The sequence below is a fragment of the Lutra lutra genome, chromosome 5 (genome assembly GCF_902655055.1).
Source record: "Lutra lutra chromosome 5, mLutLut1.2, whole genome shotgun sequence".
Taxonomy (NCBI): Eukaryota; Metazoa; Chordata; class Mammalia; order Carnivora; family Mustelidae; genus Lutra; species Lutra lutra.
Genome location: NC_062282.1, coordinates 100,622,060 through 100,646,382, shown reverse-complemented (window position 1 = coordinate 100,646,382; position 24,323 = coordinate 100,622,060). Strand labels below are relative to the sequence as shown.

The following is a 24,323-nucleotide window of genomic DNA, read 5'->3' as shown; positions in this document are numbered from 1 at the left end:
TTATTAAAATAAAAACTGAGGAATGCCAGTATCACTTCATATGAGAAAGGACTGCATTATATTTCGCCTTCAACTATTTGGTCAGTAGTTTATAAATTTGATATACTCTTAGTGTTAAAAAAAAAAAAAAAAGGCCTCCTATTCAAATAATAGAAACTGTGTAACAGAAAAGGAAAACGTGGTTAGTCTGATAATGCCAGCTGTGTTTCCAAAAAATCAAAATTTGTAATGTTAAATTATTCATCAGCTCATTAAAAAATAAAATTCAGTCTGACCATTCTTGGAATGCTGACTATCACAAGTAATCTCTGATAATCACTTACCTACTGTTGGAGTGTTGGCAGCACTTAATGAAGCTGAAGATGAGATAGAGGAAGAACTTTCTGCCCGGGCTAAAGGAGCTGCAGGAGGTGGGCTGGTATTGGAAGTTATAGGTGGGCTGAATGGCCTGGGCTTAAAAACAAAAAGTTATTTACCAAAATGCTAAAACAGTTCTTCCTTATAAGGCAAGATTTGTAGGTATCAGGTAAAATTAAGTTTAATATACTAAACCAAATTTATTGTTTCTTATAACTAAAAACAAATGCCGTAAGTCAAATCATTTTCAAGAGGAGATTAAAGGCTGAGAAGGCTATTTTAAAATAATGCTGTTGAGAGAACCTTTATACATAGAATATTTTCTCCATTTCAAAAAGTATGTTTAAGACAGATTCTCAGAAGTTAAACTATAAGTTTAAACAGTATGAAGGCTTTTCATACATACTGCCAAACTGCTTCCCAAAAGGATTATTCACTTTACTGCCTATAAATGTGAGAGAGTATTTATTTGTACCCTTGTCAGCAATGAATGGATGAGCCTTAGAAGAAAGAAAAAAATTTTTTAAATTGATAAAAATAAGATTGGCATTTTGCGCCTTTTATAGTTGTCTTTGCTAGCTTCCTCTGATTTAGTTTCGGGAGGGCTTAGTATAACCTGAGCTTTCACTAATCCTTTGCTTTATTTTCTGCAACCCCTAAATCTTGTTTGCCCTTTGCTTTTGGTTTTTACATATATGTCCATTTTCCCTTTATAATTCCTTGTAATGTTCTTTATTGAGACAGTTTACCCCATAAAAGAGGTTTGAGAAAATCTTAATTCTACTGCCTTCCCACTCTTCTAAACATAAAAACAAATACAAAAAATAGAACTTCAGTTCATTTCTTTTACCTGGAGAAATGGTTTTTCCATTTCATATTCCTAAGTGTTCCAATAATAGATGAGCAACACTTCCTCAGGGATTTCATTTTTTAAAATAAGGCATATTTTCCTTATTTAAAAATAACATTTTCCTGCCTGTAAAAGTATTAAGTGAAAACAGTACTTCTCTAGTGCCTACTATGTGTCATGGGTTATGAACTACGTACAAAGCGATGAAAAGATACTGTTCCTGTCCTCAATTGACTGAAGGACATGAAAAACAAATGGCAAAACCAAAACCCTTTATAAGCATTCACACACTGAAATTGGTGAACTCTTGATTTTATGAATATACACTTACAGATACACACTTACATAAAAATTAGATCCCATCCAAACTGTTTTATACTAAGTAAACCCCTACTCCCGCAATTAACTATTTTCAACTATTGGTTCCAGAGAATGGCTTTCTGATGACCTGATAATGATGACTAATAGACTGAAAAAATATAGTAAGGTTGAAACTGCAGCTCCCTATGTATACAGATGGAAGTAGTGCATGGCATGAGGCCAAACACATAATAATTCAACAGCTAATCTAAAACCTGCAAGCTTAGAAAAAAACACTTGATCAACTACTGTGGGGGAAATTTCTCCTGTAGCAACATGGCCTCATGACCAATGTCATGTCATTACATTTTTATAATTTACAATTTAGAATGTGTACTTTGTAATTTTTTAGGAAAAGACAAAACCACACCCATTTTTTCAAGTGGTTTATGGCACTGTCCAATACAGTAGCCACTAGCACTTGAAATGTGGCTAGTCCAAATGTGAGGTGAGCTTTAAGTATAAAATACACAGATTTTGAAGACTTAGCACACACAAACAGAAAAGATATTCTCACTCTTTATACTGCTTACATTATAAATTGATTTTTTTAAATGTGATGAGTAAATTAAAAGTTAATTTCACTGTTTTTCCTTTTTTAATGTGGCTACTATGAAACTTTATATGTGTTACTGCATGGTATTTCTATTGAATAGCACTACTTAAGAACAGCAGTTCTTAGGGGCACCTGGGTGGCTCAGTGGGTTAAAGCCTCTGCCTTCAGCTCAGGTCATGGTCCCGGAGTCCCGGAGTCCCAGAGTCCTGGGATCGAGCCCCACATCGGGCTGTCTGCTCAGCAGGGAGCCTGCTTCCCTTCCTCTCTCTCTGCCTGCTTGTGATCTCTCTCTCCATCAAAAAAAAAAAAAAAAAAAAGAACAGCAGTTCTTAAACCCAAACATGCATCAGAATCACTCGGGGGGCCACTTGACAAAATTTCTGATGTGGCTGGGGTAGAGCCACAGAAACTACATTTTTACCAAGATCCTCGGTGATGGTAATGCTGCTGCTAGTCTGGAGAACAAACTTTGAAAACAACTGCTCTAGAACAATGAGGCATTCACTATAGGAATGTGAAAGGGTGTGATTACAGACCCTGTGAACATTTAGTCTCCCCCAGAAAAGTGCACACACAAGCATGCAAGGAAAAGAGCACTCTGATGTACAGCTGAAGAGAATTCAAATCAGCATAACCTTCCTGGTGGGCAAGACAGCAATAAAAATCATCAAGAGTCTTAAAAATGTGTCTTTAGTCCATGAATTTTACCTTGAATTTTTTTACTAAGTTAATCATGTCTGCAAAGAAGTAAATAAAAGGATATTCATTAAAACATTGTTTATAATGAAATCATTAAGACAACGCTGAATAATGAAAATTTACATATAAACTAAATGTCAAATAATCACATCTCTAAAAACCTTTGAAAATGTAATGCTGAGGGCGCCTGGGTGGCTCAGTGGGTTAAGCCTCTGCCTTCGGCTCAGGTCATGATCTCAGGGTCCTGGGATCGAGTCCCGCATCGGGCTCTCTGCTCAGCAGGGAGCCTGCTCCCCTCTCTCTGTCTCTCTGCCTGCCTCTCTGTCTACTTGTGATCTCTCTCTGTCAAATAAATAAATAAAATATTAAAAAAAAAAAAAGAAAATGTAATGCTGACAGTGGTATCACAAGATAGAGCATTTATGCTCTGCAGCTGTTTCAAAAGGTGCTCCTTGAAGCCCTCAGAGGATGGTTTCTAGAAGGTTTACCAGGCTACCGCAGGGAGTAAAGGGTGAAAGATTCAAGTATAAAAGTCCCACTTTTATTTACTTAATAGATTTGCAACTTAAAAGATCATTTGACAAAGGATTCTACCACTTGAAAGAAGTTTGAAATCTATGGAATAATTCATGAAATAGAAAGGTATCCCCCAAATATTTTCAAGTGAAGAGTAAAAAAAATGTAAGGTATGACCTTTGATTTATCATTCACAGTAACTTTGAGCAATTATTTGCACTCCATAAAGTTATGTTTTACATATAGTAACTCATTTAAGTTTCACACCACCTATTTTCTTTATACCTATTTACCCATAAGGAAACAGAGACTCCAAATATATAATTTGGCTAATGTTGCTCAAGTAATTAGTCACTAATAAGCTTGCATTTTTAACAACTATGTTTTACTGTGAATGAATAAATACTTAAGCATTCAAAAATTAATGAAAGGTATATATAAAAAGTTTAACTGGGTATCTTTGGGTCATGAAATATGGAAGGGATTTTAATTTTGTGTCTTCTCTAATTCCCAAATTTTATATGATCTCTTACAATCAGGAAAAAAATCCCATGGTAATAAGAGCTAGTCATTTTTGTATTGCTCAAATAATCATCTCCTTGGCAGCCTGTACCTAGAGTCTTTGAGTTCACTTCCTGAAGTCTGTTCGTTAGGATAAGAGGAGAAAGATGTCACCATTTCAACACTTGGTGCTCCAGCCTTTTCATTTATTCATGAAACAACATCTCATTATGCGACAGGCATTATGCAAAGTATGAGACTGGCTAAGGTATAGTCTGGTGAAGGGAATATACAAGGAAAGAATATATAACATAATTGGTATGCTAAAAAGAAATCTGAGCAAAGTATATGGGTATAAGGAAGAGAATGATTACATCTACTTGGGAAGAGTAATGATCAAAGAGGGCTTTAGCTAGATGATATTTAGCTGGATCTTAAAAAAAAGAGACCAGTTTCCTACATAGACAACTGAAGGACATTTCAGTAAAGGGAGCAAAAGACATGGGTGCATAAAAGAACATGATGTGTTTGGGGAACACTGGAAAATTTCAGAGGGCTGGAGCACAGGTTGCAAAGAGGAGAAAGTTGGGCAGTTAGGTAAGAACGTAAGTTGTTGAGGCCACTCGATAAAAAGGCTTGTACATTCAGCTAAAACATTCAACGATATGGATTATGGGGGACCACTGGAAATGTCTATCTGGGGAAAAGGAAGGTTAAGCTTGACTTTTAGAAATGTAATACTGGCAATTAGTGTAAAAAATTAAGCAAAGCAGAAGAGATGAGAGGCAAGAAGACTGGTTTGGGAGCAGCTCACTCAATATTACTTGTAGATCTCCTTTAATTATCTGACAACTTTTGTAGGCTGATGCTTTTTTCTAGAAGCAACATGTACTTTGACAAGTCAATTAAGTGACCTGAACAAACTCTAGTTTCTTTATGTATAAAACAAAGCTGGACTGGATGCCCTCCAGGATTTTCCTGCCAGTATACTTCTAAGTCCTAAGAACGGCCACCATTTCTTCCTTAGCATTTGACTTAAAGCAGAATTATATGAGTATTGCTTCTTAAATGCGAAAGAACGGATACTGAATGATATTTTTATTATATGCTTTCTCAGGAATCTCATTTCCTCCTGAACAATGTCTTATTCCATGCATATGATCACTGAGATAATATGAGGGAGTAAAGGAAATGTCTGGAAAAACTTTTCTATAGTTATTAAGACTCCAGTAGATAATTCCAAGTGCTTAACTGTAATGGGGCATATAGAAAAAAAATATCATTTGCATCTTACATCAAACAGTTTTAATTTAAAAAAAAAAAAAAAAACACCTGAGTACATACTATTTCATTAATCCCACTGAGTTTGCCTGAAGTAAGCTTTGGTCTGGAAGCAGGCCTTGGAGGTGGGACAATGGTGCCTACAGAAAGAGGAGTTGTGGGCCTGGCTGGTAAGGGGAAAAAGAGAATTTGAAGAAAATCATTAGTATGTAGCAATCCGTACATAAAGACATTCTATTATAGAGGAACTCTTAGGAGTCAAAGCTCATTTTCAGGAGTTTTTAAATACTTATATAATTATAGATATTTGTTGGAATACTGGGAATCTAGCAAATAAGCTTTTCTTGAGCTAACAATATTCCTGGAAAACACACTTACACACACACACTTACACACACACATTAACTTTTCAATAGAACTGATACATAGCAACTTATTCCTGTTTTAATTCTTTACACACATTAAAAAATAAAATCTGATAAATCTAGAGAGAATAAACCAACTGAAGGCTAAGGTCTATAGTTTATTGCCAGTATATCTACTGACAGACAGTAATGTAAGACCAAGTCTTATTTGAAATAACACCTTCAAAGTAGTAACATGAAGTCTAAATAAAACACTTACCTTAATTAAAAGTCCTATTACAAGCTGAATTACATTGCAAAGTTTCTGGTGATAATTAAAAGTATTAAAAATATCCTACTTATAAAAAAATACCCCCAAATCACTACAGTTAATTTTTGGTAAGAAAACACCTTATAGAACTCCTATATAATGTTCACTGCTCCTAAATCCTACATAAATTAAATGTTCAGATTTTCAATGCCATCTGCAAGTTCTGCCACTTCATAAATCAGACACTAACCTGAGTATTCCTAATTAATGAAATTCAAGTGTACATCATCAAAAGTCACCAAATGTATTAGCATAAACAAAACAAGAGTGAGGAACGGAAGCAAATTTAAATCATCTTTTTTCTTTTTTTTAAGATTTTGTCAGAAAGGGAGCAGCAGAGGGAGAAGCAGGCTCCCTGCTGAGCAAGGAGCCCAAGGAGGGACTTGATCCCAGGACCCGGGATCATGACCTGAGCTGAAGGCAGACACTGAACTGACTGAGCGACACAGGCATCCCTGTTTAAATCATCCCTCTGGTTCATTCTAAAAGGTGGGTCTGTAATTCAGACTGAAGAATAGGGATGGGAAGAAATATAAACCATTACATTAAGTTTGCAGATGTGCAAAGTTAAAAATATATGAATAGGCCTCAGTATAAATCTATGGAGAAACAAACTGAGGACCCATGGTCACTGATGAAGGAATGGAGGAAACAGGGAAAGACCTAAAGAAAAAGGTAGTCACAGAGATAGGCAAGTCAAAGCATGAGGGGTATGGAATCCTTCAGAAAGCTTGTTCTATGAAGGGATAATAGATACAAGCAAGGTTCAAGTTGCTTGAAGGTAACAACATAAAGCTGCTAAGAAACCATGTGCAGATTCTAAGGCTGCTGCCTTCTTCCACTGAGCACCATTTCTTTCATGCTGCGCTCCTACTTTAAACAGTTCACTGGAAGAAATGTGCACCAACCTGAGAACCATAACAATTCCCTGTGCTATGACATACAGACTAAAGACAGGCCCATTATCAATGAAAACAGCACTGACCGATACTGACAAATCGCCTATCGAAATGACATTCAGACTGACTCCAAACAAACCCAGCCTGGTAGAACTGTTAAGGTTCAACTCTTTCAAATAATTACAATTTTCTTTTTCAAATTCCAAATACATGCTGGTTTCAAGTAAAGACTCAATTACTATACACTCAAACAAATCCGTGTGAGACAAAGAGTTTCTGATGCACTCTTTTAAGTTCCTTAAGGTGAAAGAAGGGAAAGCAGTTGAACACCAGAAGCAACAAGAAAATTCAAACAAAAGTATGAATCTATGTAGCCAGATAGTTTTCTTGTTTCAGGTTAATGTTATTTTAATCACTCAAAACTAGAAAAATGTAGTAATACATTTTCCAAAAAAAACACAAGTCCAAACTTTCTATTACCAAGAAAAATAAGTATGAGCATTAAGAAACTTAAAAAACATATGAGTAAAACTGAAGGTCCAAAATGTATAAGCCATAATTATTCCTGTTTTCTCAGAGGAACAAAAGCTAACTCTAACAGTTGGTAAAAGTATAAACACTGATATATAAATAAAACCCTCCTATGACAAGTCTTACTGTAGACCATTTCTTCTGTTCATGAATTAACTGACCACTTGTGATCTGCAAAAATTCCTTAAAATTATCTTTTGAAAAATATTACACTAGTTTTTTATATTAACTCCAACACTGACTTGCTCTGCCTTATTTCATCACTAGCCAGTCAGGCACTCTGCTGAGTAACACAGCACTAACACCTTTACACCCTGTCAAATCTTTTGAGATTTTTACTATCATCTCTTTTCAACATGACTAACATTCTCTGGAAGATAAAATAATTTCATCATTTTTCAGACTGTATAGGAAGGTTTAAAAATGCTTACAAAAGTAAACTTAAAACATTCTGTTACTTTTTATTTCCTAGTTACCACACATCAAATGGCCACTAAACAAAAATTAATCATTTTTAATCTGAAGTTAAAAGTGATAGGGGTGGAGCACCTGGGTGGCTCAGTGGTTAAAGCCTCTGCCTTCAGCTCAGGTCATGATCTCAGGGTCCTGGGATCGAGCCCCAAATCGGGCTCTCTGCTCACAGCAGGGAGCCTGCCTCCTCCTCCTCTCTCTCTCTGCCTGCCTCTCTGCCTACTCATGATCTGTCTGTCAAATAAATTAAAAAAAAAAAAATCTTTAAGGAAAAAAAATTATTTAAAAAAAAAAAAAGTGATAGGGGTAAAACGTCCTTGAGATAGTTACCAAGAGTTAAAGCAAGAAGTTTTTTGAAAAGGAAGAGACTGTGCTGAAAAAGAGTAAGAAACTAAGGGCAGTTAGGAAGGAATCTCTGTATAACTAAAGCCACTGTGATACCAATGTGAAAATTTTTATTCAATATTTTGAAAAAACAATTCATAAAAAATACATTAACAAAACTGAAAAATGCTACTTAGAAGGCTCTTCATTCTAAATACAAAACATCATTCTGACATTTTCACTAAAGAGACTATAATAACAACTTCAGTTTTTCCTGTATACTTACTTTCCTTATACAGTCTATTCAAGTATTAAATATAGACCACTTCCTCCAAAATTCCAAACTAGAATTAAGGTTGCCTAACAATCCATTTACAATTTCTTTTAAAAATTGGTTTATAAACAGAATATTAAAATGTTTTGGTATGGCTTATAGTTTAGTTAATATGTCAGAGTGCAATGAAAAGAATGAAGACTTGAAAATTAGTAAGATCCAGGTTTGAATCAATGCTTCTTCATTTCGTATAAAATGATCTCAGAGAAGTTCCTGATCATCCCTGAACTTTACTTTTTTTTTTAATCCATAAAACAGGGACAATAAAATGGACTTCATGGAGTAGTTAATGAAGTGAAATTAAATAGAATATGTGTAACTCCTAGCAGAGCAATGTGACAGGAACTCAATCAATTCACATTCTCTCCCCGACAATTCCCTCACTCCCCTAACCCCAAATACTGAAGAGCATTCCTGAAATCCCAGAGAAGGCTGAAGACCAACATAAAGTGGATTTTATTCTCTTGCTTTGAACAAGCAGTGGTTTTATTAACAAGCATTTTGATGCCTACTTGGATTGTTGGCTAGTGTGGGATTTTATATTTTGAAGAAAAGAGAAAATGAACATATTCCTTGCCAAAACAACATCTAAAAAGCATTCAAGTTTCTTTGACACATTGTTTGGGAAGTGCTAAAGCCTTTCTGGAAAGCAGTTTGGCAATAAATATCAATGGGTTTATCTAGAGACTCAAATGTTGTACTGGTAAATATAAGGTATTACGACATGTTCACGAAATTCTATCCATGGATGTTCATAATACTAGAAAACTGGATGCAACTCAAATATCTGGTAAGAAAAGATGGATTACATTAATGAACATTTATACAGTGGAATTATCTAAGAACAGTGAGAATTATTTGGGCATTGAAAAGGGAATGATTCATGAAAATACAAAAATGAAAAAAAAAATGGTGTGCCATAAAATTTTGTTTAAGCCATAGGATCTTTCAGCTAAGTTAACTAGCATAAAATCACTTTATCTGGCAATATGAGAAGATAAGAATATTTTTGACCATTAAGTATAACACAAAAGTGATGAATAAATCAATAAGGAGAAAGTAACTAATGAATCCCTCAGTTAAATATATATATACACACACACACACACACACACACACACATACATATACATATATACATTACCTGATGACGACGACGAAGTTAATGAAGCTGAAGAAGATGAATCAAGAGATGGTCCAAACAGGGGATCCCAAGCAAGTAAATCGCTGGTCCCTTTCCTGCCATAACATTTTAAAAATAAAGATTTTAACAAAGGAATATTTTATTAGTATAAAATTTAGTCATTTATCTCACAGAATTGTACAGCTAAATACATAGCATTTAATGGTTGGCTATTCTGTCAATGGATTGTGTGAAGAAACTTAACAAATATTGGTTTAAATTAAAACTTTTTTTAAATTACTATAAGCAGAACCTCCAGTAACATGTAAAATTGGTAGGAGGCAGTAGAGAAGATTAATCTGCACCAATCACACCTTGTTATACTCTGGTTTTGGGGCTATAAGAACAGAAATCATTTCAGCTTTACAAAGGAAGAAAAGCAGTCCCCTGGAGCCTAAATGAACTGCCCAAGGACACAAAGGTACTTAATTCTACAGTAGTGTCAGGTCTGCTCATTGAAACCTAGCACCAAATCATACAGAGAAAATCAGGCAGAAATTTTTAACATCAGAGTTAAGTACTTTTAAAAGAATCTTTTACTCTATTCTTTCATCTCTTAAACTGTCAAGTACAGAAGTAAGCCCAACAGCTTGATATAATCTTCAAAGGTCTGATTACTATAGTAGGTCATAGAAGGGCAGGACTTCTCCCTAGACAATCCACAGCCTGGGCTATTGAGGCAGTCTAGTGAAACGTTTGGATCATGTACCTCTTTTGTGAGAGGTCATTCAAGACTGTGGACAATCATCAAGAGCATCAACTTTCAAGTTTCAAAAATCTCAACATGCTGTGTAACCAAAGAGTTCCCTCCAATGACCCCTTGAAATCTACTGGACTAATTTCTCTCAGGATTCAACTTCTAGCTCTTTTTAATAAAAACTTTTATATGAATGTTCTCTTCATTTAGTCATAAGCTTTTAAAATGTCTAACCTCTAAAATCCTGAAGTACCTGAACTTTGCCACCGCCTCTTAAATTATTTCCAGCTTTACTGAGCTATGACTAACAAGTAAAATTTATATATAAAGTGTTAAAAAGATTAATCCCATTAAAATAATATTTTAATGTCTCAAACTACCATTATTTAATACAGTGTTTTTAAATCTAGAAAGCAGGCTCATTTCAGAGAAAATGGTACAATTACCTATAAGCATGTATCTAGTATCTCAACATGCACCTACATGAAAGCACACGGCATCTTATATATAAAACCTAAAATCATGATTGCATAAGTTACTAAAAACAAAATTTTTAAAACACTGAACTTATCTTTAAAAATGATAAATGAATACCACCAATGTGTTCCATTAGTGCCTAGCTTTCAAAGTATCAAATAATTTTAAACTATCCATTTAATGAAGCCTACACTTTTACTTAAGCAGAAAAGAAATTAAAAGAATGTATTCTTATTGACAGATACTGAAATGAAAGAGGACCCATGAAACACTGGCTTAAAACATCTTTTTTTCTTTTTAAAAAGAGTTAGCTAGCCTTTTTAAGTTAACTGAGACATTTCCTTGTTTTGAAGTTCATGAAAAGGACAGTCTATTTTACATGATCACAGCCAAAACTGATAGAAGAAAGTGAGAAAATTCCCATGAGAATAACTAGTTGAAATACAGACATGTGTTAACTTGGGATCCTAGCTTTATTTAGAAGTAGCAAAGTCACCAAGGCCAAATACAACTGTATAAGGATTTTTTTTTTTAAATTATAAATAGTATCAAATGAGAATTTAAAACAACTAGAAACTCCACAGAGTGTTTGACAGCTCAGAAAAGAGGATGATTACCAACATGCCAAATGAAACTACAAAGATAATAAAACTCTCTAGGAAAAAAGGACAAAAGAATGATATTTAATTCTAAACACAGTAAAAAGGTAAGGATGAGCAGGTAGAGGACACAGGATTTTTAGTGCAGTTGTACTCTGTATGACACCATAATGGTAGAGACACATGTCCTTACCCATTTGTCAAAACTCATAGGATATACAAGAACAAGAGTGAATCCTAATGTAAACCACAGACTTTGGGTGACAATGATGTGTCAGTGCAGGTTCATCAATTCTAACAAATGTTACTCTCATGGGGATTCTGATAGTGAAGGAGGCTGGGCATATATGGGGGCAGTGAATATATATGCAAAACCTCTGTAGCTTCCCCTCAATTTTGCTATGAACCTAAAACTGCTCTAAAAATAGTCTATTTAAAAATAAAATTTAACTGTGAAACTTACTCATTGGAAGCAGCACATGGCTTTGATTTTGTTAACTCTTCACCTAATTAAAAAAACCAAAATATGAAAAAATTCATAATCTGAAATTTAAATGTTAAGCGAAACATAACTTTTTACTATGAACAATTTAAAAATTGTGGAATTGATAGCAGTTTCTTAAATTATGGAGAAAAGGAAAAATAAGACTTTAACAAGTTTTCTAACATGCTAAGAGTATCACCTGAGAATATCAAAATAATAGCTGAATTTCTGCTGTGTCCTCATTTCTTCTAACATCTTTGGTAAGAAATTACTTAAATCAATGAAACTATCATAGTCATGAGAATAAAACTGCTGTTCAGACCAGAGAAAGACGGGCTAGAAATATAAAAGTTAGAACATATATTGAAATACTTAAGTATTACTCAAGAACTGGTGAATAATGAAAGCATTTTTCAGGTTCTAAGAATATTATTATTATATTGACCAAAAATAGTTATTCTTGAAGGATACTGTATCTTGAAAAAATTTTATAGGAACCTAGAACAAGTCTTTATAAGATAGACTGTTTTGCTCCCTTTGTGCATTGGTAATGTGAATCATTTCATTAGCAACTGTACACAGAGTAAAGAGAATCAGTAATGTGTAAAAGGTCGGTTCGTAAGCAAATTTCCCTGCACCTTAATGTCTTAGATCACCAACCAATAGCTGGTAAATGAAAACACACCAACATGGATAAGTGCAGCAAACTATGAGGAATACCACACTGTACAGGATGCCCCTTCATACCACACAGTCCCACTGAGCTCACGTTGGCCCTCTGGCCCAAAGTACCTATTGCGCTGTTCACCTCCATGTTTCTGCAATCTGCCCTTATGTAAGTAACTGCATAAAAGCAGCCCACTTTCATCCTCATTTTCCTGGTATCCCTGTATCAAGCTACTTATCATTTCTTTTTTAAAATTAAAATCTTACTTTTCGTTTGGTACTTATTATGCATTTAATAGGTCTTGTCAATAGTGCTAGAATTTTTTTTTTTTATTTGATTTGAAAGAGAGTTTGAAAGAGAGAATTGGAGGGGGGGATGGGCAGAGGAACAGAGAAAAGCAGGTTCCCCACCTTGCAGGGAGCCCAACCTGAGGCTTGACCCCAGGATCCTGAGATCATGACCTGAGCCAAAGGCAGATACTTAGCCCACTGAGCCACACAGGTGCCCCTAACTGTGCTAGAATTTTTAATAGGATTGGTATTATCTTTATTAAGGCTTGTGTTTACAAAATTGCATAACTTTTGAGTAGGCTGCCTCAATTTTACTTTTTCCCACCTTTGCTATGTTTAATGCATGATGCTGCAGAAGATGTCAGCATCCACCCAATTTTTTAGTATAATTAAGTTACTATACTAAAAAAAAAAACCCATGTAATACAAATTGCAATTGTGATATGACTTATAAGTACGTAAAGCTAAAACTTACTCATCTCATAATGCCTTCTGGCTCATGAGGCAGAGTTATGCCAGTTAAAACAGTTTTAAACGTTGTTAAAAAGAAGCTACTCTTTGGCTTTGTTGATTTCTGAGAAATGTTGTAGCCAAGTATTAAACTTGAAGGCATGTCTAAATGATAAAAGAAATAATATACCTACTTTGTCTTCTGTTTAAAGTTAGTATCCTTCTAGTCTGTTGTTAACAGCTGTGATGAGAACAAACCATTTATTTCTCTAACTAAATACATATGTAAGGCTACAATAAGCTTAGCAAACTGCCTGATAATTTTTTTTAAATTTGAGTTATTTATTTAACAGAGAGAAGAGCGCGCGCTCCTACAGTGCCAAGCAGGGGGAGCAGCAGAGGGAGAGGGAGACAGGCTCCCCATTGAGCAGGGAGCCCAACCTGGGGCTCAATCACAGACCCTGGAATCATGACCTGAGCCAAAGGCAGATGCTTAACCAACTGAGCCCACCCAGGTGCCCCTGCCTGATACTTTTCATAGACATAAATAACCATTTAAATGTTAAACTTACTAGAAGAATTCCGATTCATCTCACCTAAAACAGAAATTCAAACACTAAGTGTCATTAAACAAAGAATATGGTAATGAAATACTTGGTAAAAAAAAAATTTTTTTTGTTTTTTTAAAAAGTATGTTTCATGCCAACACAGTTTTTTGAACTCAGGATGCTGAGATCAAGAGTTGCATGCTCTAACAGACTGAGCCAGCCAGGCACCCTGACTTCATAAAATATTAATGAGACCTAATTGTAAGTTGTTTTTAGTATATCTACTCAAAATCACATTAAAAAAAAACTTTCAGTGTTTATAGTAAAGATTAATACACGTACTTTTAACATTCAATAAAATGTTTAAATATCAAAATGTTGGCACCTACAGCAAGATACTATAATCTACTAATTAAACAATTTAAAACAAATACTTTAAAAATCAACATTCAAACATCGAAAGGATTTTTTTTAAGTCAGTAGGTAAAAATATAAAATCTTGTACTTACTGGGCTATGTCTCTAGTTGTACATAGAAAGAACAAGAAAAAACAGTGTCCATTTAGAATTAACATATCTTATTTCTTAGTTTCATAATTTGTCTATTCACTTCTGATCACACCTAAAATCTATATCTTAAAACACCTGCAGAACATTGTTAGGGGACACGAGCTAGGATAAGCAACTGGCCAAGAAAATATACTCAAACTATCCTCTTTTCAAACCCAGTATTAATGATTAAGATTTTCTCATTATTTCTCAGTACAAACTAGTATGTTCACCATCTTTTAAAAAATAGGGGGGAGAGGATAGTACAAAGGGACAAAATTTTAAAACCATTAATGATCTCACGACCAGAGCTAGGTGCTTAATGTTTTGGTATATAGTCCCCTAGGATCGGGTTTTATTTACATTTATTTTTTAATTAGTTAATGCTCTACACAATAAAAGTTTTAGTGTGTTTCATAACTTCTTTTCATTTACATATATTAATATGAGATCTATATTAAATAATTATATATAATAATCTGGGCACTAATCTTCGTGTTAAAATAGCATGACAGAATAAAACCTCACTTCAGAACTTTTTGGTAGAAAAAAATTAAATGCTAAAAGTACATGACTGAGAGAAAAACACGTTTTCCCAAATACATACAGGCTATCTAAAATACATATTAAATACAATATAAAATGGGGAGAACTTTTATTCTCCATTATCAGAACAGGTCTAATATCAGTTATGATGAACATGTACAGATAGACTAAATTGTCATTTTAGGACATGCTTTTTTCCCCATAGTTTCACACTCCTTAGAGTATGACATCAATGGAAATATTAGTCGCCGTGATTATTTTTTTTTCCTCCCTCAAAAGCTGTTAAGTATGGCATGTCAGAATTGAGGAATTAACCACAATCACTAAGAATTCTTATATTTGCCTTTTTTTATATAAAACATATGGGAAAACAACGAATGCAGTTACAAAAGCAGCAGACATATAATTTAATCTTTAAATCCTTTATGGAATCCCCATTTTCACATAAGGTTCATAAAATATGCATGAAAATCTTTAAATTAAATGAGGAAATGATTAATACTGCCAGCTCGAATTTCTGAAACATACAAACATACAACTGTTTATAAAATGGCAGAAATAGATTTTTGTTTCCTTGTAAAACTTTCAAAGGGAAGCAAAACTAAGCCAAACTTAAGTTTATTTGACTATATAAAAATTCAGAACTATATACCTCAATAAAAGGAAGAAAAACTGTAAAGTATTTCCTTATCCAATATGGTTAACTATTGCTAAAATTAACCAGATGCAAGCAGATGAGTTAAAAAATAAATAAATAAAGGCTTCTATGTACAAAGTACGAACTTGCTCATTTTCTTACTTACGGATATTGCTGGGGAGAGCGTGATATTTCCTATGGACACTTTAATTCATCCAAGGAAGCCATTGTGTGATGCGAGTTATTTGGATGCATGGGTTTGATCTGTATCCGATACTTCTTGGTTCTTCATCTTCAGAATCAGAATCACTAGATGAGTAGAAATGGTTCTCTTTGGTATGTGAATATCAGTTAAAGAATTTAGTTTTTAAATTATCTTAATGCTAACCAGTTTTTCACATGTTTATAAAAAGGGATATAAACTTTTAAGAGGTCAGATGGACTTTAAGAGAAATAGAACTACTAACTTTCATTAGTAAAAACACATCAAATGAAAAACTTTTATAATAAAATATTTTATTATAGTTAAAAACTGAAGTCTTTATTAAACAACAGAATATTGTGTTAAAAACTGTCTACTTATATAGGAATATCCAGATGATGAAAGGATATCATTCTGATTTGCTTCTGGTTTATACTATAGCCTTCTTCATCTACATCAGGAATGTTCTATGGGAAAAAGAAGAAAAAGACTGTAACGAGGGCTGCAACTACAGAAATATAAAAGATTAGCAAAACAGCTTTACCTTTTACAGCAGCTACATCATTTATCAACAACAGGTTCATAAAATTAGTAATAGTGGGAAAGTTCTATCTTTTTGGTTAAGTTAGCTTCAGCTCACACTCTGTAATTCACTTGTCTGAAAGAGAAAAGTACTGCAAAATGAAAGGGCAGAAACACTAAAAGGAAGAGAACAGGTGTTCAGGCAGGAACACCTGCAGTTCTGTAACCAAATTTTCACCCAATTCTTCAAAGTGAAGAAATAAAAGCACAAGACTGTATGTGCCTGGAAATGAGAGATGATGAAATCAGAGGATTGACAGGTTAAATAAACATAAATATTTATAAAAAATACAGAACAAAAAAAAAGATGACTAAAAACTACACTAAAATACACTAAAATATGGTCTATCACCCAGGAGACAGGCAAAAATTCAGAAGCTCAAAAATACACTCTGTTGGCAAAGCTGTGGGAAAATGTTCTGTCATACTTGCTGATATAAGTACAAAATAGAACAATCCCTACAGAGAGAAATTTACCATTACCTAACAAAAACAGATACGTGTTTCTCTTCCACCCAGAAATTCAATTTCTAGAAATTTACCTTGAAGATACACCAATTTAATTTACAACAATTTAAACATACATATGCAACAAGTTTATTCACCAAAGATTATAATTCGAATTTCTGGAAAGCACCTAAATGTCCAAGCATATTTGAATAACTATAGTACACAGAGAAAACAGAGTACTATTCAATTATTGAACTCATATGAAATGACTTCTAGGAAATACTGCTAACTGAAAAAAGCCTAGAAGTAAGAAAGATGGGAAAATTTAAAAACACAGATATCTGCTTATCTTTATGGGGGGGAAAGAGCCACTGGAAGGAGAAATCAGAATACAATGAAGTTGTATTGTACCTCCAAGGGATAATGATGAAGTAGAATGGATAAGGATGCTATGTTAAGAGAATATTCCTATTTTTAGGAAATACACATTTAAGTAGTTAGGCATATAGGGCCATAATGTACAGAACTTACCCTGAAATGGATCAGAAAAAATCTTATACACGCATACATAAACACATGCATGTAAGAAGAATGCAACTGTTACAGCAAATGTAATAAAAAGTTAAGGGTATACAAGCGTTTTTTATTTGGAAATAACTTCTTTTTTTAAAGATTTTATTTATTTGAGAGAGAGAGACCGTGCAAGTGGAGGACAGGCAGAGGGAGAGGGACAAGCAGACCTCGCCCAGCCCCGCACAGTGGGGAGGCCAATGTGGGGCTGAATCCCAGGGCCCTGAGATTATAACCTGAGCTGAAGGCAGATGCTTAACCGACTGAGTCCCAGAAATAACTTCTAACTTACAAAAAAATACAAGAATAAAACAATTACAAAAAGTTAAAAAAAAAAAAAAAAGATCACCAAGAAATGCCAAGTGATCAGTGGAATTGGAGAGCCAATATTCTTCTACTGGTAAAGTGCTGTTCTTCCTCCATTCACCCGCTAAAGCTCAGCAAAAGGAATATGAAGGATAATCTCACAGGCACAGCATAAAATCAAGGAGAACTAAAACAGCATTTACATGGTTACAGCTTCCAATCTGAATAAAAAATCTACTGTAGCCAGCAGTGAGTTAACAGGCTGGATTAAAATCTAGAAATGAAAATCTAATAGTGGGGCGCCCAGGTGGCTCAGTGGGTTAGCCTCAGCCTTTGGCTCAGGTCAAGATCGAGCCCCGCCATCGGGCTCTCTGCTCAGCGGGGAGCCTGCTTCCTCCTCTCTCTCTCTCTCTGCCTGCCTCTCTGCCTACTGTGATCTCTCTCTGTCAAATAAATAAATAAAATCTTTAAAAAAAAAAAAAAAAGAAAATCTAATAGTAAAGAGCAGATTCCATATATTAAAAAGATGACAAGTATATAGTTACATCCCTAGAACTGGAGTACTTTGAGTTCTATATATTGCTTGCTTATATGCAAATAATATTTAAAAATACTTAAAAAAATAAACTTTACCAAATATGAATTCATTAAACATCAGAATTAAGGTTCCTTTTTAAAAATTTTTGATAGAGGTTTTTTGGGGTTTTTTTTAAAGATTTTATTAACTTATTTGTCAGAGAGAGAGCAAGCGCACAAGCAGGCAGAGTGGCAGGCAGAGGCAGAGAGAGAAGCAGGTTCCCCACCGAGCAAGGAGTCTGATGCAGGACTGGATCCCAGGACTCTGGGATCATGACCTGAGATGAAGGCAGCAGCTATAACCAACTGAGCCACCCAGGCACCTCAGAATTAAGGTTTTTATAAAATACTTGATTTTTATTCCCAGTACCCTAGAAACATACCAGATATTTAAGTCCCTAGAAATTCTAAGGATTTGCTGATACTACTTTTAAATTTGTTTACAGTGTATTATTTAGTTCAATGTAATAATTTCAAATAATACTGAGCCATTTTCTATGGGGCTGAATAAGCTGCTTATGGATCAACCTCTTGAAGATTATAACTATAAACTCTGGTCAAAAAAAACTATCTGAAGGTACTAGAGAGTGAACTAGAGGAACCATTTAGAAAGTCACACAAAATTATATGCCAAAAAGACTATAAATAGATCATAATGGAGTTCTTAAAAAGGTTCAAATAACCCACAGGGAAGACAGGAAAAAGAAAAAAAAAATGAAAAGCAAAACAAAACAAAACCAGGAAACAAAAAATAAAATGACATACTTGGCCCTGATAGGTCAATAATTATGTTAAGTAGAAACTGTCCAAATGTAACAAAAGACAGACTGAAAGATGAGATTAAAAACATGACCCAACTAGATGCTATCTATAGCATATAAGAAACTCACTTCATATATAACAACATAAGTAGGTTGAAAGGAAAATAATTTTTAAAATATACCATGTAAACATTTTTAAAAGGTTGGTGAGAGAGAGAATGACCATCCTTCTGTTAAATAAAACAGACTTCAAAAAGAAAATTATACCAGGGTCAGAGAAGGATACTGTATCCATACAAAAACCTATATATAATAGCCAAAAACTAGAAATAACTAAATGTCCTATAATAGGTTAGTGGTTACAGCAAAATTTAGTGCACCTATATCATGGAATACTATTCAACAAACAACTATTCATACACATAATAATCCAGAAGAAAATGAAGAATTATGCTGAATGAAAAAAGCCAATCTGAAAAGGTTTTAATAGGGTTCCACTTAGATAACATTCTTGAAATGATAATATTATAGCAACAGAGAAAATAGGAGCAGTTGCCAGAGGGGTGGTGATGGAAGAGAAATGGCTATAAAGGATAATCCACACAGAAGACCCTTGTGATAATGGAAATATTCTTCTTTGACTGTATTAGTGTCAACATCCCAGTTGTGATACTATACTGTATTTCTCCAAGAAGTTATTGGGCAAAAGCAGGTGAAAGGTACACTGGATTGCTCTGTACTATCTTTGAAACTTGCTGTAAATTGATTACTTCAAAATAAATCACGATACTCAGTATATTAGGTTTTCAGTGCTAAAACTATTCATAGAAAACTGATATTAATAAAAACTTACACAATGTCTATTTACACCTCTGTCCACTAAATCCATGATTTCTATTTAAAGATCCTACACTGCCAGAACAAAACATAAGGCCAAAGCAGTATGAAGAAAAGAACAGTTAACTTCACCTAATAATCTTAAAAGGCAGATTTGGATAGTGGTGGTAGTGATTTAAAACAACAGGCTTGGAGAGAGCTCTCTAGTTAGTGGAATATTCCTCAATCTCTGTTTACAACGGGGAGACTGGCTAAAACTAAATAAAAAGAGCAATTCACACTTACTTGGTCAACCTTTAAAAGATACAGTCCCTCAAAATTACATAGACCGTTTAAAAAAGGAACAGAAATTGAGCGATAATTTCCCTCACAAGGGAGACTATGGATGTTTTTTAAGTAATTATTAAGACTAGCCATAGAGGAGCCCGGCAGGCTGAGTCAGTAAAGCATGAAACTCTTGATTTCAGGGTCATGAGTTCAAGTCCCACGTAGGCCTATGTTTAAAAAAAAATAAAGACGAGCCATAAAAAAAGGTAAATATAAATATAAATAGGCCATAAATAAATAATAATAGGCTATAAATAAAACAAATACTGAAAGCCTTTTCTCCCTGCAGAAAACCACTGTAATCCTGTTTCCCAAAGGTAACCACAATTAAGATTAAATATCTGGTAACACATTCTTTAAAAAAAAAAAAAAAAAAAAAAAAAAAAAAAAAAAAGATATCTACCCACTTATATTTTTAAAACAGCATTTACTTAAAATATGATACTTGCTTTTCTTTAGTAAGCTCTTTCCATATCAGCAGGCAGGGTAACCTAATTCTAAAACATCAGACTATTACAGTGAATGTTTAATAATTTATTAACCAATGTCCATTCTGATGGGTGTTTTCAATCTTGAGTTAATATAAACAATGCTGAAATAAACATCTGTTTCTACTTCTCCCTTCCTCCTTCTAGTCTCCCTTACCCAGGGAGGATACATTCCCACACCCCAGTGGATGCCTGAAACTAGGGATAATAATGATCCCTATATACACTATGTTTTTTTCCTATACATACATATCTATGATAAAGTTCAATTTATAAATTCGACATGGTAAGAGATTTTTTTTAAAGCACAAAAGAGATTAGTAATAAGAAGTAATAATAAAATAGAACTGTTATAACAATATACTGTAATAGGGGGCGCCTGGGTGGCTCAGTGGGTTAAAGCCTTTGCCTTCGGCTCAAGTCATGATCCCAGGGTCCTGGGATCGAGCCCCACATTGGGCTCTCTCCGCTCAGCGGGGAGCCTGCTTCCTCCTCTCTCTCGGCCTGCCTCTTGGCCTACTTGTGATCTCTGTCAAATAAATAAATAAAATCTTTAAAATATATACTATAATAAAAGTTATGTGATGGGGTGCCTGGGTGGCTCAGTCGGTTAAGCACCTGGGTTTGCCTCAGGTCATGATCCCAGAGTGCTGGAACAGAGCCCCACATCATCTAGGCTCCTCCCTCTCCCTCTGTTCCTCCCCCAGCTCTCTAATAAATAAATAAAATCTTTCAAAAAAAAGTTATCTGGAGGGGAGCCTGGATGGCTCAGTGGGTTAAAGCCTCTGCCTTCGGCTCAGGTCATGATCCCAGGGTCCTGGGGTCGAGCCCCACATCGGGCTCTCTGCTCCGCAGGGAGCCTGCTTCCTCCTCCCTCTCTCTCTGCCTGCCTCTCTGCCTACTTGTGATCTCTGTCTGTCAAATAAATAAATAAAATCTTTAAAAAAAAAATTATCTGGATGTGGTCTCTCAAAATATCTTATTTTACCATACTCACCCTTGTGATGATGTGATATAATAAAATACCTATATGATGAGATGACATGAGGTGAATGATGTAGTACGCACTGTGATATAGTGTCAGGCTACTAATGACCTTCTGATGATATATCAGAAGGAGGATCATCTGCTTCTGAACCATGACTGACCATGAGTAACTCCAACTATGGAAAGCGAAACTTCAGGGGCGGGGTGGGGGAGGGAATGACTACTGTGTGCATTTACCTTGGTCAATCACATACATATAGTTTGTGAATATAGCTGTAACAGTAAACCTCAAGCAGTAGGACTGGAGAGTCAAAAAAAGAACATGCATTTCTTATTTGAGAAGACACTGCCAAACTACATATAAGACAGATCATATCAATTTACATTCCTACCAATATACCAAAACCTTTGCCAATATGATAGGTAAATATAGGAATTTCATTCTAATTTGCATCAGAATGAGACTACTATTCTGAACAACATTTCTTATGGTTATTTACCACTTCTATTTCTTTTTATGAAAAATAGCCTGTTTTTTTTTTCCCTTTTTTTTTTTAAAGATTCCATCCATTTATTTGACAGACAGAGATCACAAGTAGGCAGAGAGGCAGGCAGAGGCAGGGGAGCAGGAAGCAGGCTCCCCACTAAGCAGAGAGCCCGATGTGGGGCTTGATCCCAGGACTCTGGGATCATGACCTAAGCCGAAGGCAGAGGCTTTAACCCACTGAGCCACCCAGACGCCCCAAAAAATAGCCCATTTTTATAATGCCCTTTTCTACTGGGACATTGCTCACCTTTGATAATGATTTATGTAAACTCTACAAAGTAAAGTAGCCCCTTATTACATGTCTTGCAAATATACTCTGCCAATTTATCTTCACTGAATCAAATTCTTCTATTTTTTGTAATTTTAGATGTTTTCTTTCTACACAAATTTATCAATAATTTCTTATATGGCATTAGCCTTATGCATCCTCTTTAAAAGTTCTTTTCTAATTCTTTTTCTAATTCTTCTGACTTAAAGTTCAAACTTGGTTAATATTGATCATTATAGAATAGTATCAATGAGCTGAAGAGGATTACAGATGTTATATTTAAGGGAGTATATATAAAACAAGAAGTATTAAAGTATTTAATTCAATACTGCAATCATCAAATAAATGCTACGCATAATTCCAAAATGAAATGCATGATGAATACTGAAGTATATGTCGAACACATCTGTTAACTTTTTCATTAATTAGTAAGCCAAGAGTATCAAAACAGACAATTGGTAAATTAAATGTAATTCTAAAACACTGGATAATTTTAACCCTAGAGCTCACTAGAAATCTAATTCTCTACTTTCACTTTACACTTATTAACAAACCATAATTTTCTTAATTTACAGTAAATATACTAGGTTTTATTTAAGTTACATAAAACACACTATTTCACAAAATATCTTTATCCTGATACACCATTATGCTGTAAAAGATTAAAATAATGTGGGACTGAAAGAAACAGTAATTATATAAGCAAGAACAAGCAAAGGAGACAGACAGCTTGACTCTACTACACTTAGCAACATAACCAGTCTAATGAACAATTTGAAAAATGTGTCTGTTTATATATTAGACTATTTTGTAAATCTATTCTCCCACTGTAACTTATTTGGAGCTCCATTTAATGCCTTCCTCAATTATATACAAAGAAATATATTTAAATAAAAAATATAAGTGAAAGTTCTACAAGCAAAAAGCACAGAAAAATACTGACCATGATTGTTGTATTTTTTTAAACTGGTAATCTATTAAAACTCAAATACTTGAATAGATAAAAATAACATTTTAATGATGAGGAACACATTACTAAGAGCATCACATTTTAAAATAAAGTATACAGATCTGAGATCTGGCATATTTCCCAAGAAAAGGCAATATGGTATAGTACCACTCAAATTTTAAAAGTAAAATGTACTTTACAAAGGTACAAAGGTAGAACTACTTTCTATTTAATAGGAAAGCATCTAGTAATATAAAGCCAAAAATGCACCTGTAAAATAATTTTAATAGTGAATTTACAGTAAGCTGGTTAGTATTTTTCTTGGAAAGACTTGTTAACAACTCAACCCAAATATGCTGGTTATTTCCTAATGAAAATAGTTAATATGGATGGTTTATATCAAAGTAAAATCAACTTACAAGTGAATCTGCATCAGGGCATTCCCTATTAAAAATAAACAAAATATTAGAAACAATCAACTATTAGAACTATAATTCTAGTATACTGAATGTGTTTACCTTGTTATTTAAACATAACTTTTATTTAAACTTTACAAAGATATTTAGAAAAATCAAATCATGAGGATTAAAATATACCAAATGATTTTAAAGTTCAAAAGAAGGCAATCCAATATCCACAATACATGGCAAATAAAACTTACACAGCTTGCAAGTATTTTAAAAACTTGTACTTCAAAAGCACTTCTTTTTCATAAATATACACATGAATCATATAAAGGAAGCTGCCAGTCCTACAAGGATTGCTACTGGTTTTTAAATAACATTTTACAATTATTCTTGTTAAAAACTTCAGTTTCATTTGAAGTAATATCCATAGCTAGCATATATATATATAGAGGCCAAACCATTTTTCTCCAAATATGTTAAATAAGTAGTCAGAATTCCGCTTAAAAAATCTAAGTCTAATATATAAAACTGGTATTTTATCATTTAACTGATAAATATTAATTTGTATATAAGCTAGAAAAGAAGT

The 24,323-nt window shown here is 34.1% G+C and overlaps 1 protein-coding gene across 1 annotated transcript in view; it reads right to left on the bottom strand.

Annotated features, from left to right (window-relative positions):
• Window positions 1-24,323, bottom strand: part of FCHO2 (FCH and mu domain containing endocytic adaptor 2) — a 169,438-nt gene that overhangs the window by 73,723 nt on the left and 71,392 nt on the right. The window contains exon 10 of the mRNA XM_047729321.1: window positions 23,750-23,774. Coding sequence (XP_047585277.1) covers window positions 23,750-23,774 — 25 coding nt within the window. The remainder of the gene's footprint in view (window positions 1-23,749; window positions 23,775-24,323) is intronic.